This window comes from Terrapene carolina, unplaced genomic scaffold (assembly GCF_002925995.2).
Source record: "Terrapene carolina triunguis isolate 2854851 unplaced genomic scaffold, T_m_triunguis-2.0 Scaffold68, whole genome shotgun sequence".
NCBI classification, from domain to species: Eukaryota; Metazoa; Chordata; order Testudines; family Emydidae; genus Terrapene; species Terrapene triunguis.
The window spans coordinates 2197308-2216112 of NW_020664419.1; the positions used below are offsets into that span (position 1 = coordinate 2197308).

Here is an 18805-nt window from a genome sequence, read left to right on the forward strand (position 1 = left end):
GGCTCAAGAAAAACAGAATTGGGATCGGTGTGTAAATCACTAAATTTAATTTTTCATGCCGTGTACCTTACATGAGAGGCCTTTATGTAAGGAGTGGGTAACATAAGAACAGCCAGACTGGGTCAGACCAAAGGTCCATCTAGCCCAGTATCCTGTCTACCGACAGTGGCCAATGCCAGGTGCCCCAGAGGGAGTGAACCTAACAGGCAATGATCAAGTGATCTCTCTCCTGCCATCCGTCTCCACCCTTTGACAAACAGTCTAGGGAAACCATTCCTTACCCATCCTGGCTAATAACCATTAATGGACTTAACCTCCATGACTTTATCCAGTTCTCTTTTAAACGCTGTTATAGTCCTAACCTTCACAATCTCCTCAGGCAAGGAGTTCCACAAGTTGACTGTACACTGTGTGAAGAACTTCCTTTTATTTGTTTTAAACCTGCTGCCTATTAATTTCATTTGGTGACCCCTAGTTCTTGTATTATGGGAATAAGTAAATAACTTTTCCTTATCCACTTTCTCCACATCACTCATGATTTTATATACCTCTATCTTATCCGCCCTTAGTCTCCTCTTTTCCAAGCTGAAAAGTCCTAGCCTCTTTAATCTCTCCTCATATGGGACCCGTTCCAAACCCCTAATCGTTTTAGTTGCCCTTCTCTGAACCTTTTCTAGTGCCAGTATATCTTTCCTTTTCTTTTTTTTTCTTCTTCTTTTTCTTTTCTGAGATAAGGAGACCACATCTGTACGCAGTATTCAAGATGTGGGCGTACCATCGATTTATATAAGGGCAATAATATATTCTCCTTTTTATTCTCTATCCCCTTTTTAATGATTCCTAACATCCTGTTTGCTTTTTTGACCGCCTCTGCACACTGCATGGACATCTTCAGAGAACTATCCACAATGACTCCAAGATCTTTTTCCTGATTCGTTGTAGCTAAATTAGTCCCCATCATATTGTATGTATAGTTGGGGTTATTTTTTCCAACGTGCATTACTTTACATTTATCCACATTAAATTTTGTGAGATCTTTTTGAAGTTCTTCACAGTCTGCTTTGGTCTTAACTATCTTGAGCAGTTTAGTATCATCTGCAAACTTTGCCACCTCACTTTTTAGCCCTTTCTCCAGATCATTTATGAATAAATTGAATAGGATTGGTCCTAGGACTGACCCTTGGGTAACACCACTAGTTACCCCTCTCCATTCTGAAAATTTACCATTAATTCCTACCCTTTGTTCCCGGTCTTTTAACCAGTTCTCAATCCATGAAAGGACCTTCCCTTTTATCCCATGACAACTTAATTTACGTAAGAGTCTTTGGTGAGGGACCTTGTCAAAGGCTTTCTGGAAATTTAAGTACACTATGTCCACTGGATCCCCCTTGTCCACATGTTTGTTGACCCCTTCAAAGAACTCTAATAGATTAGTAAGACACGATTTCCCTTTGCAGAAACCCTGTTGACTTTTGCCCAACAATTTATGTTCTTCTATGTGTCTGACAATTTTATTCGTTACTATTGTTTCAACTAATTTGCCCGGTACCGACGTTAGACTTACCGGTCTGTAATTGCCGGGATCACCTCTAGAGCTCTTTTTAAATATTGGCATTACATTAGCTATCTTCCAGTCATTGGGTACAGAAGCCAATTTAAAGGACAGGTTGCAAACCATAGTTAATAGTTCTGCAACTTCACATTTGAGTTCTTTCAGAACTCTTGGGTGAATGCCCCAAGTCTGGCCCCGGTGACTTGTTAATGTTAAGTTTATCAATTAATTCCAAAACCTCCTCTAGTGACACTTCAATCTGTGACAGTTCCTCAGATTTGTCACCTACAAAAGCCGGCTCAGGTTTGGGAATCTCCCTAACATCCTCAGCCGTGAAGACTGAAGCAAAGCATTCATTTAGTTTCTCCGCAATGACTTTATCGTCTGTAAGTGCTCCTTTTGTATCTCAATCATTGAGGGGCCCCACTGGTTGTTTAGCAGGCTTCCTGCTTCTGATGTACTTAAAAATCATTTTGTTATTACCTTTGGAGTTTTTGGCTAGCCGTTAATCAATCTCCTCTTTGGCTTTTCTTATTACATTTTTACACTTAATTTGGCAGTGTTTATGCTCCTTTCTATTTACCTCGCTAGATTTGACTTCCACTTTTAAAGGAAGTCTTTTTATCTCTCACTGCTTCTTTTACATGGTTGAGGGCCACAGCTGAGCTGTTTGAGCCTGAGTAATTCTTTTAATCCCAGAATAACAAGACTTTGCTATTCCTGTTTTAACTGGCATTGGTATTTGCAATGTTCCCGTGAATCAAGAGATCCTCTGGGGAAGTCAAAGCCAAAGTCTGTGGATCCCCTTTCCCGGAAATCTCAACATGAGTTGTCAGAGAGAGGGGCCTGTCCCTTTCCCAATTCCCACGCCCCAACCCTTTTCAATCTATCCATCACCCACATTCTCCGGAGAGGATGGGCGAAGATTTAAAAGCAAAACAAGAGGGTGCTGTGGTTTGAAAAATCAGCCTGCAATTGGTATACAAAAGCACCGAGCACACTGGGTGCTACGTGCAATACAAATAGCTCCCACGGGGGGCTTTTCACCTTTGGCACCAATCCTGCAAACACATATACACATAGGCCTAAGCTAGGGTGACCAGATGTCCCGATTTTATAGGGACAGTCCCGATTTTGGGGGCTTTTTCTTATATAGGCTCCTATTACCCCCCACCCCCGTCCTGATTTTTTACTAGTTGCTATCTGGTCACCCTAGCCTAAGCGTCTGTAGGATCGGAGCCTTTGCTACCCACAGGGTAGATAATCCTGTCATCATTACTTACAGAGTATGTCTGCACTGGAGCTGGAAGTAGGTTTCAGACAGGATTGTGCTTGAGGTGGCTAACCCATCCTGCCACTCGCACAGCGATAATTATGCTGCTATTTTTAGCATGCTAGTTCCACCAGAGCTAGTGTGGGTACGTCTGCCTGAGGTGGAAATTACACCTCCAGCTCCCTGTGGGTGTAGACACACCCACGCAGACAGTCAGTGCTCTGCAAGGGGTCTGAATCTCCACTGGCTTCCTTGAACTGTCATTTACCCCAGGCGGAGCAGCTGTAGGCTGTTACCATCCTCGTTTGCATCCACTTTGCACAGATGGATATGACCACTCAAGGCAGATCAGTCCTGAATAGCGTCACTGAAAGTCTCTGTGTCAGCGGGCAGCGGCAGGTCAGAATTCTGTTGTGAATAACAGTAAGTGCATACACCGTGAGCCGGCACGCCCCCGTGTGGACGGGTGCAGTGTTGCAGATGAGCCTTTACTTAATTTGCCCCTCATCCAGGGGATCAGCAAGTGCAAACAGCCAGTTACGTGCGAGAGAGCCCCTCCTTACAGAGAGTCTCATTTGTCAACAGAAAAGCCAATGCAGAACCATGACCAAAACGTTAACCCCAACGTCCCAGTGGGGTGACCGGGTCATTCTTCAGCCATGTCCCCCACCTGAGTCCACTGATCATCTCTACCCGGTATCCCTCCAGTGCTCTCTTGGTGCCAGTCTCTTGCCCCTACCGGAGTAACATCCTTCTCTGGAGGCTCAGGTCCGGGGAGGTCTGCGTGCTGTGACGCGTCTCCAGGGACAGCGGGCGATCCTTGCCAGGCCGGGCTTCCGGCCAACGTCTGGGGGACGAGTGGTAAAGCCCTCTGACTAGGAGGATCCCCTCTCCGGGGACGCCTCTTACAGGCTCCCCATCCTGGTAGGTTCCCCAGGTTCGAGGCTCCCTGTTCTGCCCTCTGCCTCCGGCCTCCCTCAGTCTCCTCTCTCCCTTTGGAGTTCACGCTAACTGAGCTCCAGTAACCGTTATTAGGTCCAGGTGCTTCTTTAGTAATCAGTCTCCTGGGGCAGTCAATTACCCCCAGGTGGGACCCTCATAAGGCAGCCACAGGCAGGCTGGGCCCCAGCGCCCCATAAAGAGCAGCTGCCCCTTGACAAGGGCCCCTTCATACAGGGCCTTCAGAGCCATGCAGGACCAGGCCCCAGCTTGGCACTGCAACTAGAGAGCATTCGGCCTGGTTGGATCAGGCACCTGATGCTGTCTTTGAAAGCATGTGATGTTAAGCATATCTGGATTGGTGCCTTCTGGAGCAAATACCAACACAGACAGCTATATTAATCACAGGGGGATATGATTTTATTTGAAATTTTCCATGCACTTCCGAAATTACCCCGTTTCATCCATCAAAGGTTTGCCGGAGACATCTGTAAACGTTGATTTATTGCACTGTTCCAGGCTGTGAATTAAATAGCATTATAGTCAAAGATATTGGCTTAATTGACGGGCAGGAATTTAATCAAGTTAATTTTGCAGCCAATTCCTAAGCTACCATTAACCCCTTGCTGAATTTTCAGAAGGTTCCAGGCACGTTCTTAAAATCTTAGAGCCCAATCCTGTCTGGCAAGCCCTGTGTTCCTCTTTGAATGTCTGCAGAGCACAGGCAGTTGGACCCTTATGCCCAGCCGGGCCCTGGATTAGTCTGCCTGCAAGAAGCAGTTTGCAGGCCCTTATGGACTTCCCAGGGACTGAATTTCAGCAGCAGAAAGTCACATCTACTTCAAACTACCCAGTCATAGTGGCCCTTTTACTCCATATGGGTCATCAACAGGGTTTGAACCTACAGCCCTCAACCTCTCCAGCACAGAGCTTTACCACTTGAGCCAAGGGGCAATGCTACCCGCCAACTGCACTAGTAGGCTATTATCCTCTAGTGCACAGACACTAGAGATGTGCAAAACAAGCTTCAACAGTATGTTACGAAAGCAGATTTTTGGTGAACCCATTGCACCGATTCTAGTGTGCATGGAGTAGAAATATGCCCGCTGAGGTGCGGGGGGCTAGGTAGTGAGAGACAGCTCGTTATGCTTTCCCCATGCTGCTGATAGCAGAGAGACTACAATCCTATCACCGTGGTACTGCAGTGCCTAGCGCTTGCCTCCTGTGCCGACCTAGCTGGACCTGACATTGGGGAGATGCAGGTGGGGCACAATGGGGAGCAAGCTTCCTCCTCGGTAGTTGAAGTAGCCTATGTAGGGCATTGTTACCGCCTCCCTCACCCTGGGGGGAGATGGGCGGACCCACATGGTGACAGATCTCCTCCCTCACTCACATAGCTCCCCACCCCCTACATCTTTCCCACCAGTTCCCCTCGAGAAGGGCCTCTCCAGACTATGTCTACACTACAGGATTAATCCGAATTTAGATAATTCGAATTTGGGAAACAAGTTGTATAAATTCGATTGTGCGCGGCCACACTAAGCACCTTAATTCGGTTTTTAACCACATTAATTCGGTGGTGTGCGGCCACACTACCCCATTAACTTAAACACAGTAATTCGGTGGTGTGCGGCCACACTAACCCTAATTCGAATTAACAAAATCGATTTAGTCTCTACTCCGTTCGTCGAGGTGGAGTACAGAAATCGATTTAAAGGGCCCTTTAATTCGAATTAACTGACTCTGTAGTGTGGACGGGTGAAGGGTTAATTCGGATTAACGCTGCTAAATCCGAATTAATCCCGTAGTGTAGACCAGGCTACACCACAGAGAGGTGGGCTAGACTCTGCAGAGCTAATTCTCCACTGCCATGTGCCTGGGGCGGTCACTTACACCTGTGCTGAGCGTAAAACACAAGCAGATCAGAGCAGCGGCATGTCACGCCCATTTGCGCAGATCCAAGTGACCGGGCAGTGCTCCCGCCCACTGACACGCAGTTCTTGGGATTACTTTTTAATGCCATACGTGGGGCCAAAGAAAATATCAGAGGGGAGATTGTGGCTGATGGAAAGAGAGGGAGCAGATGAGACCTTGTGCCATTTTGATCCCCTAACTGGCCCTGTGTGGCATTAAGAAAAGCCAGTGGAAAACAAATGCAAACCCCAAGGTTATCTGCTTGGTGGCTGACAAATGCAGATGGACACTGACTGAGTCTAACTAATAGAGATCAGGATGAGAACTATGCGGGGGGGGGGGGGGGGGGGGGGGGCAAGGGTTACGGTGGGATTCTTACATCTTCCTCTAAAACATCTGGCACTGGCCAATATCAGAGACAGGATGAACCATGTGACCGATACAACCTGGCACTTCCCACAATCCTCTTCGGTTTCCCACAATTCACAGCTCACATGTCTTGGCTTAGTAGCTACGATCCTATCTGTGGCTGGCTGCAAAGACTATTTAGCCTGCTAGTGTCCAGTGACAATGGCCTGTGATCTTGATGCTAGAGATCCCAGGTTCAAGCCCCACTAGTGCCCTCAGGTAGCTACCGCTCATTACACTAGCAAATACAGCCACCTGGAAAAGACATTAACTTCTCTGCCATGAGCATTAGCTACCCTGCTTTTGTTTCTGTTGGACACAGCACGTGACACACGTACCTTCATGCGGAGCCAAGGCTTCAGACTGCGCCAAGAGGGCTGCTAGCGTAAGTATCTTGGCATACGACAATCTCATCTTCCTAGGGCAGAAACTCCTCCTAGGTCACCAGAGTTATTGCACAAGCCGAACATTGATGTGTCTGGAAGAGAAAACAGGGCTTAATGCAAATAGAACGCTGGTGAAGAGTGAAATCATCTAGTGCTCCACAGGACAATGGGGCAGTATTAGCTTCCTTCACCCAGCCCAGTCCATGGGCCTCAGTATTCACTTAGCCACATGACTGCTAAGAGTGAGCAGTCTTTGGCCTCTTAATTCCTTAGCCTCCGGCTGAGACAGCCAAGGGATACCTGTCCCCCAAGGAGCTGGGAGGAGAACTACCAACTCGTTTCACTTGTGCCTCCAAACAGGCACCAGATTTAACACCACTTGGAGAAACATTTTCAGACGCATCCACTACATTTTGGAGCCCCAACTTGAGAGGTCCTGATTTTCTGAAGGCCCAAGCAACTGCAGCTACTGGAGGGATATAAAACCTTCAGCTTCAGGGCACAAGTGCCTCGCTAACTAATGGGGTTAGGAAACACTTCCCCTAGGGCAGGGGTTCTCACCCTTTTTCTTTCTGAGGCCCGCCCAACATGCTCTAAAAACCTCCATGGCCCACCTGTGCCACAACAGCTGTTTTGTCTGCATAGCCAGTAGATTAAAAGCCAGGGCTGGTGTTAGGGGGTAACAAGCAGGGCAATTGCCTGTGGGCCCACACCACAGGGGCCCTGCAAAGCTGAGCTGCTCGGCCTTTGGCTTCAGCCCCCTTGGGTTTGGCTTTCTGCCCTGAGCCCCAGGGAGTCGAACGTCAGCCCTGCTGTCTGGTTTATTTTGGCAGCCCCCCCTGAAACCTGCTCATGGTCCCCTAGGGGGTCCCGGACCCCTGGTTGAGAACCGCTACCCTATGGGAAGGTTGCTCCATAACTTAAGCTTTCTTGCACCTTCCATGGAGACATCTGGTGCTGGCCACCGTCAGAGACAGGACACTGGCCTAGATGGACCTCACATCAGCTCCAGGATGACAGCTCCTACGTCACTTTAATTAATAACCTTCTCCTTCAGGCCGAGGCCAAACAGGAGTCAATTCATGCCCAGCGGTGAATGTTACGTGTGTGTAGGAAAGGGGGGTTAGAACAGAACTCTTTTGCAACCCTTCTTACACCAGTTGCTCTAATAGGAAGGAAAAGTCTGGGCATGTTCAAAGCACAAAAGTCAATGTGAGATCGGAGCAAACAGCAGCTAGCTACACGACACCCTCAGCTTCTCATTAGACTATTTTACAGCTAACCTTTGGGTTCCTCAAGCTTGTAGCTCTAATGAGCCATTTTGCACACAGCCCCTGCAAATTTCCCTCGTCATTGTGCTGTGGACCTGGAAAACACTGGTTACTGTCCATGTGTGACATACACAATCCATAGCAAATGCTGATTGCTCATTAAGGCTACAGGATCCTCGCTCTAAGTAGCAATAACTGCAGCATTGCCAGAAGGGGTTTTATTCTTTCTTAAGGGACGATAGGATATCCTCTCCTATTTGAAGCTTCTCCTCTTTGTCCCAGACTGAATGGACTCCACAGGTGTCACTATGGGCAACTTCCAGGAAATCACAGACACTAGAGAAAGAAAAGCCCTAATACATCATCCAGCCCAGCTATCTGCCAGGGCAGGACTGTTCCCTACAGTAAATAACATGCCATCACTGAGCTACATTAGTACCTAATAAAGGTGCTGATTCCTCTTGGAAAAACCTCTTGGGTTTTTTCCATGCACAACCTTGGTGTTTCCGTCTAAAATGATTTGTTTCAGACGACGGAAAACAGCAAACAAGAAAGAACAAAAGTAAAGTCTTGAGGTGGGTGCACGGGGTAGGGTGAGAGAGAGAGAGAACAGGTTGCAGCAATAACACGGCTGCTGTCTCTGGGCTAAAGGCTCAGCAAATAACTGATTTTTCAGTTCTAACAGAATCTGAAATTTTGGGGACTTTTCGGTGAATTGAGAAAATCTGTTTCGGGTCTCAGGGGTTGAAACGTAAGTCCCTCAAATCCCAGGGCAGCGTCGCAAACACGGGCTAATGGTTGTGAAGTGTTGTGGCAGCGGCAGCAGGTTCTTCTCCAGCCATTTTGGGAATGGCTGAAACCAGTTGCCTCAAATTCACAAATAGTTCCGGATTGACCAACACTGCATTTTTCATCACATAAACTATTAGTCTAAAAAACTTTGCTCTGCTCTACTGCAAGGACAAGCAGAGATCTTTAGAAATGTGCAGTCCACCCTGCGCACAGTCACCCCACTGGCCCAGCTAGACCAAAAGCTTTGAACGCTATTCTGTGCACAGACAACTCTGCTGTAATTCGATGTGTTTTGTGTTTTTCTCTTTTTTCCCCCCATTTCTTGAAACTTGTGCATTAAATGTAGGTCTTTGTTGCCTAGCAGTGAGCCTGCTCCTACCCCTTATTCCTCATCTCCCATCATAATCCGTTCGTGACACCACCATTAGTTGCTATGGAGACGGCTTGGATGTTAAAAAAAAATCCTTCCGACGCTTTTTATAAATTCCAGTAAAGAATAAACACCAGGAGCGAACGAACTGCTAAGAACTAAATCTTCTACGGGGAAGTCACTGGGTTGGGACTCGGGAAACCCAGGTTCAATTTCCTGCCTTGTTACAGACTCATTGTGGCAAGTTTTTGTGCCTCGGTATCCCTTTTGTACCATGGGGCTCGTAACACTTCCCTTCGGTCTTGTCTATTTCGATTGTAAGCTCTTTAGGGCAGGGACACACTACGTGTTTGTAGAGCACCTAGTAAGATGGGGTCCTGATCTTAGCTGGGTTTCCGGGTGCTATTTTAATACCAATAATCATTTATGCCCCTCCAGAAAATACACAACACAGGCCTCATTTTTCAGCGTTTCCCAGGGGCACCTATCTCCCCTCCACACATTTTTCTTCTCCAAAAATATAGTTCTAATGAGGGGACGTTTGGGGGCTAGAGGCCTCGCCAGCTGATCTGGGAGCGCCTGCATCTAGAATTGTGACCCCAAAAGTAACAGAAGGTGTTCTTCAGTCAGTAACGTACATTACAACCTAGAAGTCAACTGAGTAACAAATCCACAGGCACCTCGGATTATCCGGTCATCGCAATGCTGCACGCCACGGCCTCTCGGGATTTCCTGGTAACTGTGGGGATAGAGCTCATGCGCATCTGCCTCTAAAGCGTAGGCTGCTACATATGAGCTAACGGAGAAAAGCTTGTAGGAGGGAAGCGTTCCAAAAGCACCTAAGGGATTTGGGCACAGAGGCGCTCACTTGTGCAGTCAAATCCCTTAGGTAATTTTATAAACCTCTTCTTTAGACCCTGTACTGCTAGGACACCTAGTTGAGATGAACTCATTCCATCCAGCAATGGGCAGTGGTACATATATACACCAGCCAATCCATTGTCATCTACTGTTCTAGTCACATCCTTATACTGCATGTGGTACATCGGTCCCCTACCTCAGAACACATCCCTGGCTGCCTTTAAATGCAGAACGCCCCTATTACCTTACGGTAGCAGTCATCGATCCAGCTCATGTAACTTAATGAAGGAAAGTACGTACGTCTGGACGGCAGGCAGTGAACTAATGAGTTCCAATCATCCTGTCATTAAACTAGAGGCCAATGAGCATCCTCAATCCATTCTGACCCTTCTGGGTTTTTTTTACAAGGAACCAGGTGGTGTCCTTCGCAAAGCTAGCCTTTCCCCCCACCCCCTGTTGCATTTGTCATACTGTATTTGGTTAAATGCAAAATTCAGACCCTGTCTTACTATTTCATTTCCTTGGCTTGAATGGGACAAAAGCCTTATGTGCAAGCCGCTCCAAAGACCTCGCCTCTCAGAGGCGACAGTCTCCTGGGTAGCAGGTTTCAGAAGGGTAGCCGTGTTAGTCTATATCAGCAAAAACAACGAGGAAGTGGGTTATAGCCTACGAAAGCTTATGCCCAAATAAATTTGTTAATCTCTAAGGTGCCACAAGGACTCCTCGTTGTTTCTCCTGGGTAGGTTTTATTTTTAAACCCTTTTCTCGTTTTGCTTAGCACGGCCCTTAGCACACCGGGGTTCTGGTCCACGACTGGGGATCTGTATTGCAGATGCTTCTGCGATTCAATGACTCAATGGGAATAACAACAACAACAGCTCAAACCAGAACGCAAGGCACATTGAGGAACCGGGCCTGCGAGCTGTGCTTTGCCTCACAACACTCCAGTGATTAACTGTGCACAAATGAGCAAAGAGGAAAACGCATTGAAGGAGACGTTGACATCAGAATCCAAACGGCCACAAATGGAGGAAGGGAGGGAAGGACAACTTGTTCTCTAAGACTTGGGGTGGGATATAATATAAAGAGGACCAATAAACAGAGAAAAGTGAGCTCTCCATTGGAGATTTCCCCAGGCCCCAAAATCTTGGGGTGGCTCTGATGGGCCAGTTTGGGTGGAGGAGGAGCTCAGAGGGACAGAATGATATTTTCTTTGTTAATAGGCAGGTTTACAAATTCAACACTCAGTTTCACTGAGTGGGGAACAGTGTGGGGATAAGAGGAGTCCAAAATATAGATGCATGAAAAGAAAAGTCTAGAAAACCATAAGGCCAGCAGAAGAGTTTCCTTCCCGCCCCCTCCCCCCACCCCCCATTTCAAAGGAAACAGGGTTTCTGGTGAAACACTCAGAGTGTATATCACAGCCACGCTGCTGCTAGCCCACCACAAGGTAAGAGCCTACTACTGCTGCTACTACAATCTAATGGATTTACTCCTTTGGCTCAAGTGGTAGCAATGCGGGGTATGGTAGTGAAGAGCCCTGCTTCAAATCCTAGTCATGACTTAGGGGAAGCAGAAGTCAAACCTGAGTATTGCAGCATTATCTACTGCATAGAATCATAGAATATCAGGGTTGGAAGAGACCTCAGGAGGTCATCTAGTCCAACCCCCTGCTCAAAGCAGGACCAAACCAAGCATGAGAACCAGGAAGTGAAAGTGATTAGAAAGAAAAGTGAATTCGACCGTTCTGTACTCATTAGCCAAGCTAAGAGAAATACAAAAAGTAAACAAACAGGGAAAGAAAGTTGGATGCTCTACAGGTATTAATCCAAAGGGCTATTACCCAGGTAAACATTTTAAAACTGTGGGGTTTTAAACTTCTTCTTCATCTGTGATGTTATTTAACAATAAAATATCAATGGAAAGAACCACAAAAATACTGTTAAAAAGTGACATTAATAGGATCTAGTCTAGCTGTAGGGGAAACAAGCCCTCAAGAGGTTTCGTGCAAAAGAAAGAAAACGCCATCCGAATATACAGAGCCCAAATGAAGTGCGTTAAACCTGATGGGCCTGTGTGGCAGCTTGCCCAGGCATTTAAACCCATGCTCCCGGGTTTATACCTTCTTTACCCAGGTATAGATGCCTGCACAAGGTGCGGGGCCAAGCCAGCTCCGGATCCACACCCCACATACTCCACACATCCCTGGGCAGAAATGGATTCAGTTTCATAGATTCATAGATTCTAGGACTGGAAGGGACCTCGAGAGGTCATCGAGTCCAGTCCCCTGCCCTCATGGCAGGACCCAATACTGTCTAGACCATCCCTGATAGACATTTATCTAACCTACTCTTAAATATCTCCAGAGATGGAGATTCCACAACCTCCCTAGGCAATTTATTCCAGTGTTTAACCACCCTGACAGTTAGGAACTTTTTCCCAATGTCCAAGTTAAATGTCTATGAAATTTTACCAGACCGCATCCCCTTTAACCGCACTGAACAAGTTGACAAAGTGGTTTAAAAAGCAACGTGTGCGCAACAGCTCACGGGTGCAGAAGCCAGGCAGAAAAACGAGCCGGTCTGCAAGCTCTGCATTCATATAAATGAAGGGGAAAGGGTCTCTTGTGGCCAAGCTTGGCTAAAAGAAAGTGTAAGTGGCTTTACGACTGCACAGTGGGCCGGGTGGATTATGGACTTTCCCCTCCCCCCCTTTCTCTGAAGACACACACAGAGGTGGGACGCTGGCCTGAGTGGATCGTGAGGTCCTTGTGCTACGGCAAATGCTGGCTTCTCAGAGACAAGGTAGGTCTCAGCCCCAGCGTTCAATATCTGCTCTCCTTGCAGTCCTTCAGGCCACAGCAAGCTCCCTTTAGCTGACAAGCTCAGCCCCATTCCCTTCCTCCCCAGCTCCCTGGTAAGCTCTGCCATGAGAAAATGCACCTGTGTTAGCCTCTGGACTGGTGAGGGGGTGTTAACCCCTTCTCTGCCACTCCAAACAGGATCTGTATCTCAGGACAGCATTTCGGGATCTATGCTTTGTACAGCAGGAATCAGCCTGGAAGGAGAAGAGGAAAATGGACTGAATAAGCAGCATGAGGCATCAAATGAAGTCAGCAAGCAAAAATAAAGGCAGACCGTAAGGTTTCTTTATAGTGGTGAAGCCCCTGAAGCAGAAAGATGAGGCAGCCCATATGGTAGCGACTAAGGAATGATTTGTCACACCTGGTCTGCACGATAAAGTTGTGCCAGCATGGCAGGTTGTTGGCTAGAAGTGTTAGCTAGGCCGGCAGAACCCCCACTGTAAACGCGACTTAGCTGACAGAAGCACTCTTCTGTCAACGTGGCTAACATCATTCAGGGAGGTGGTGGTGTTATGTCGGCAGAAGAACTCCTTTTGGTGGCATATGCAGCGTCTACACTAGGGGGCCATGCCGGCATAGCTATACTGACCTAGACTCTGCAGTGTAGACATGGCTACAGTTACAGTCTGCCATGAATTTGTCTATGATGCAATAACTAGAGCAGAGCCAAACTTGTTGGTTTCAGTTCCTGTGGGTCTGGACCAGGGGTCGGCAACATTCGGCACGCGACTCGCTAGGGTCAGCACCCTGGCGGGCCGGGCCAGTTTTATTTACCTGCTGACGCGGCAGGTTCGGCCAATCGCGGCCCCCACTGGCCGCGGTTCGCCGTCCCGGGCCAATCGGGGCGGCGAGAAGCCGCAGCCAGCACATCGCTCACCCGCACCGCTTCTCGCCGCCCCCATTGGCCCGATCGGCCAAACCTGCCGCATCAGCAGGTAAATAAAACTGGCCCGGCCCGCCAGGGTGCTTAACCTGGCGAGCCGCGTGCCGAACGTTGCCAACCCCTGGTCTGGACGGACATTTGAGTCGGGCTCAATTCATGTGGTTTTGTTCTAAGATTTGGGCTGATTTGAATCCAGCAGAGTGAATGCAGACACTCACAATGAAACCGGGCAGTTCAGTTAAGCTCTTCGTGCTGCTTATAGATTGGAGGTTTAATTCAACCCTGGAACATAGCAAATGCCATCCTAGATCAGTCTAGTGGTCCATAAAATCTGGTATCCTAATGACAGTACAAGGTGCTTCAGAAGAAGGAGCGCATAACCCTGAATAACCTACCAGCGGCAGCCTACAGATTGGAAAAAAGCCGTGCTTTCCTTGCTACTACTTCATAGATATGGAGCCAAGTTTAATAGCCCAGATCAGGCCCTGTATCCAGAATTCAAACACCAAAGCTTAACTGAACTTTTTCACATTTCAACAAAAAAAGTTTGCTTTGGCTTAAGAACTGGGTTGGGTCTTTGCTCATCCACCCGTACTGCTACCATCAAAATCTGCAAGGAGGTTAGGTTCCAGCTGCGTATGAAATTCCCAGATCCTGAGGGGGGCACTAATACAAGGATGGGGAGCTCTTCGGCTTCCTCCAAATTCCAGGAAATAGTCACCAGTAAAGCTGCAGAGGGAATGGATCAAACAGGTTTCAGCCTGACCCCAAAAGCCATCTTCTGCATAGGGATGTGCCCCCAAGCCTCACTCTGATCTATGGGGCACCACGTTGCTGGGGAACAAATCCATATCGTGTCACGATTCCCACCGAAACCAAGATATTTAGGCGCATTGATGGCAGTGGGGATGAGGTGCCTAAATACCTTTGAGGACTTGGGCCCACGTCCCTATAGGACTGGAGATGCCATCACTTAGCACAGGTCAGATTTAACATAACGCATGTGGGAAACTGCCAGTTGCTAATGGCGAGAGATTAAAGCGCCTGATTGGTTGAGAACGACACACATCCTATTACTTTTGATCGTCTTTCTCTCCCACCTGGCCTGCTTGTCCCATCTACCTATCAGTTGTCTTTTAGACAATAAGCAATTTGGGGCAGAGACGAGGGACTGCCTCCTTCTATTCACTTGCCCAGCGCTTGGTACAATGATTGAGGCCCCTCGATGCTCCTGCAGTATAAATATTAAATAATAATAAATGATGGGACAGCAGAAAAGCAAACTCTACAGCATCAGTCTGAAGATGGAGGCTCCCACCAGCCACCATTTCAAAGAGTGCACTGCAGGACAGTTAGCTGCTACAAAAAGCTTTAAAGAAAGCCAATTGGGGAACAGAATTGACCTCCATAAACTTCAGAGTTTTAGATGGAATCTGAGCAATTTCCTTGATCTTTTATTGCCCTGCTTAAACAACATATTGGGGCAATTTTTTTTTTACAGTCCCTTAAACAAATCAATTGCAAGCCCCATAAAGTATATGGGTCTGAGTTTCTGGTCTGTTATACCAGTTTTAGGGCATTATAACTCCACTGAAGTCAAGGGAAGTGCCATTTTGTAATTCCAGTGTCAGAGAAAGGAGAATCAGGTCCTTTATATTTATGGTTTCCCCCAAAACTGAGCGGCACTCATCAACATTCCTCCATTGTGTGCATTTTTAGGAAGTCTCTTTCTTTTTATGGGGAACAATTTTAGGGATAAGAAAGAAAGATCTGCCAGGTTTGTCCATAAAGTACAAGATTCAATGGAGCAAGGTCTGAAACTGACCACACCCTAATCTACTGACATCGGATTCTTTTTTATTGTCTGTTTATAGGCGTTTGTGTTTCTTATTTCCTATTTTCAGAAACGTTAAGGCCCCATGTTTGCAACTGTTCACACATGTATCAAGTTACTCAGCACCATGGCAAATGGAATCACAGTCTTTCTTAAGCAAGAAGCATTTATTATAGGAAATAACTATTTCAGACAACTAAACAGACTTCCACACAACTTAAGCCTCAGCTTTGTTCCTGGTAAACAAAAAATGATCATCCCCTGACTGGAACTCCGTACAGCACTGGGAGACATCTGGGGGCTGAATAATATATAGCAAATAAATATATCATTGCACCGCCAGGTGTGTTTACAGGATCAGGGTGTGAGTTTGTATTTAAGAGTTTGCTGCTTTTCCAATCACACATGTTCATAATTCACTGGAAGGAATGTTCCAGCTCTTCCATTTCACTTTGAAATGTTTATGTGAAAATGTAGGCTAAGAATTTTTCTCCCCCAGAGGCAGGCATACTTTTCGACAAGGTTCTTGTTAAAATCATCCCAAAACCTTGAGATATATCTGGTTAGTTGGGTTGAAGGGGGCCTAGGTTAGAGTCAAGCATGTGTTTTTCTTGCATGATAGGAACAAGATTGCAGGGTCAGAAGTTTACAGGGCTGTTTTAAATGTATTTTTTATTGTAACTGATTTTTCTCTGTGTTGCAAATAGGATATTGAAATGGTGTTTGTAAATAAATATTACCGTATTCATTGTCACAGTCTGTAAACTGTGCCTGGGATCAATTGATAGCCCATGAGCAGCCAGTGTGGTTAAACTGCAAGTGAGAAACAGCAGCAGCTCAGAATTCAAAGGGCCAGGTCCTAAACTGGCATAAGCCAGCATAGCTCCACTTACTTCAGCGAAGTTCTGCTGGTTTACACCAACCACCAGTCTGGCCCAAAGATCCTGATACCAAGCTCTACGAGGTTAGGAGGGGGATTAACCTCTGACATGCCAGCAACGATTCTGGAAGAGGTCAGAGATCACCTTCCTCACCAGAGCAAATTCTTGAGAAATCCCCAGGCTGTTGCAAACCTCTGTGAAATCCATTGAGCAGCTCCTCCCAGGACCTACTGGGCACATCTAGGGCTATAATTAAAGCTACCCAAAAACAGTTATTGATGAACTAAAAACTAACTCCGTCTGAACGGACTCTGGCTTCTCTCTGCTGTGTTATCTGCAGGATTGGCCCTTCCACCAATATATTAAATTGTTCATACTTGTTAAGAAATAATATCATGACCACAGGTCAGCAGCAGCATCTGAATGCACCCCAAGAATTAAAGCAGTAACTCCATTAACTGGCAGCAGTTGTAGGCTGTTATCCTCTCAATAGACTAGTCACTAGAAGGGGGCCATGGCACATATTTTACAAGAGTGTTAGTACAACATGCCAGAACACCCAGCATTGGCAAGTCACAGCTCCACCTGCAATAAATAGACTATAGCAGAGAGGGGGAAATGTGATTCATATGCATTGGGTTTGTCACCCAAGTTCAAATCCTCAAGCATTCTGTGAACAGCATTAAATGTCATATTCCAGCAACAGACAATTAAATTCTCCAGGACAGCCAAGATCAAAGGCAGGGCACACCACATACAAGCTGACACCCTGTGGTCTAGCTCTCATAATAACAAATCAGTGGGCACAGCCCTGCACTTGTGAGCAATGTGGGGCTAGTGAACCTGAAATGAGCCATCCTGGGGCCCTCGCTTGGCTGAGCAAGTCTGGTATGCTGCTGCTTTACACCTTCCTTGTGTAGTCAATTCACGCCTCTGCAATGTGGGTGTGGAAACGCTGCCAAAACAGAGTGGTGGCATCTTATACCCTTTGGACAGGTGCAAATGATATAAGCGCAAGGCAGTGGAGAATTAGGCCCAATGCCTGGACCTCACCCACCTTGTCTCTTTAATATCCTGGGACCAACATGCCTACAACAACACTGCATGAATAAGGATTACTCAGATTAGGAAACCTCTGCAGGCTCAGGCCCAAAATAAGCAGCAATCTTGCTAGTATAAGGCAGGGGCTAATGCGAATCAAGCGTAGTATTTGCAGCTGAGCTCTTGCACGGGAAAGGCCCAAGCTGGAAGTGGAAAGCAGGGGCTGGGGGAGTAAAGGTCTCTGAACACCCTCCCCCAGCCTCGGAGCTGATGGAAGGTTTCCCAGGTCTGCGGAATGCAGGAAAGGGGAAGATGATGCATGTGGTGCCCCGAGGGCAGATTTGGGATCACACTTCCACTCGGGCAGACAGCACATTTTATTGGAAGGATGTTCTCATGCACCAGAGGGCTGCAGGTAGGGTGACCAGACAGCAAGTGTGAAAAATCGGGATGGGGATGGGGGGTAATAGAAGCCTATATAAGAAAAAGACCCCAAAATCGGGACTGTCCCTATAAAATCGGGACATCTGGTCACCCTAGCTGCAGGCCACATCTCAGCAACCATCTCTGATCCGAGGATGAGACAGGAGGCTCACCCCAGCTTCCTAGAGAATCTCAGTTACGGAGGGGACAAGTAAATCCATAGCATCCGCACCAAGTAAAGGAAAATTGAAAAGGACCAGAATGATGCACTAAGAGGCCCTCCATCCTGCAAGTCACTTAAGCAGATTCATTGTGGTAGATCCCATAGTCTATTTATAGAACTTATATGGCCCCCCATCAGCACCATAGCGTCAGAGCACGTGAACTGAGCCGCATAACACTTCTGTGAGGTAGGGAAATGCTATTATGCTCATTTTACAGATGAGGAAACTGAGGCACAGGGAGACAAAGTTTCTGGCCCAAGGTCACATAGGGAGTCTGTGGCAAGGCAGAGGCTTAAAAACAGATCTCTTGAGTCCCAGACTAGTGCCCCAACCACTGAACCATCCTTCCACCATTGCCTGGGGGGGAAAAAGGCAGGGGCATCCTCTTCCCCAGCAGCGTGTTATAGGTTTTTGTAGCAGAACAGATCGATCATGTCACTGGGGGGGAAAAAACAGATTCCCACATGGGGCAAATTAACCCAGCTATGGTCACAGGAGGAAATAATTGACATTTTGCCTAAGACCAAATTGTTACCATCCAACCGCCGTCCAATGGCCCCTCTCAGCTGGGATTCTCACCTAAGTTTGGGAAGTGGTGCTGACTGGTCCTCCTGGCCAACGAGACTCCAAGCGCAGAACAAAGCGCATCTATGGGGCTCCAGCAGTGGCTCTCAAACTTTTGTACTGGTGACCCCTTTCTCATAGCAAGCCTCTGAGTGCGACCCCCCTGCTAAATTAAAAACACTTGTTTATATATTTAACACCATTATAAATGCTGGAGGCAAACCGGGATTTGGGGGGGAGGTTGACAGCTTGTGACCCCCCCATGTAATAACCTCATGACCCCCTGAGGGGTCCCCCAGTTTGAGAACCCCTGGGCTACAGCTTCC

At 47.2% G+C, this 18805-nt stretch overlaps 1 protein-coding gene across 1 annotated transcript in view; it reads right to left on the reverse strand.

Moving 5' to 3' along the window:
• The window catches only part of LOC112109471 (collagen alpha-1(XIV) chain-like), a 73132-nt gene that overhangs the window by 43531 nt on the left and 10796 nt on the right, over positions 1–18805 (reverse strand). Inside the window, exon 2 of the mRNA XM_029910818.1 lies at positions 6425–6564. Within this exon, the coding sequence (XP_029766678.1) occupies positions 6425–6500 (76 nt within the window). The 5' untranslated portion in view covers positions 6501–6564. The remainder of the gene's footprint in view (positions 1–6424; positions 6565–18805) is intronic.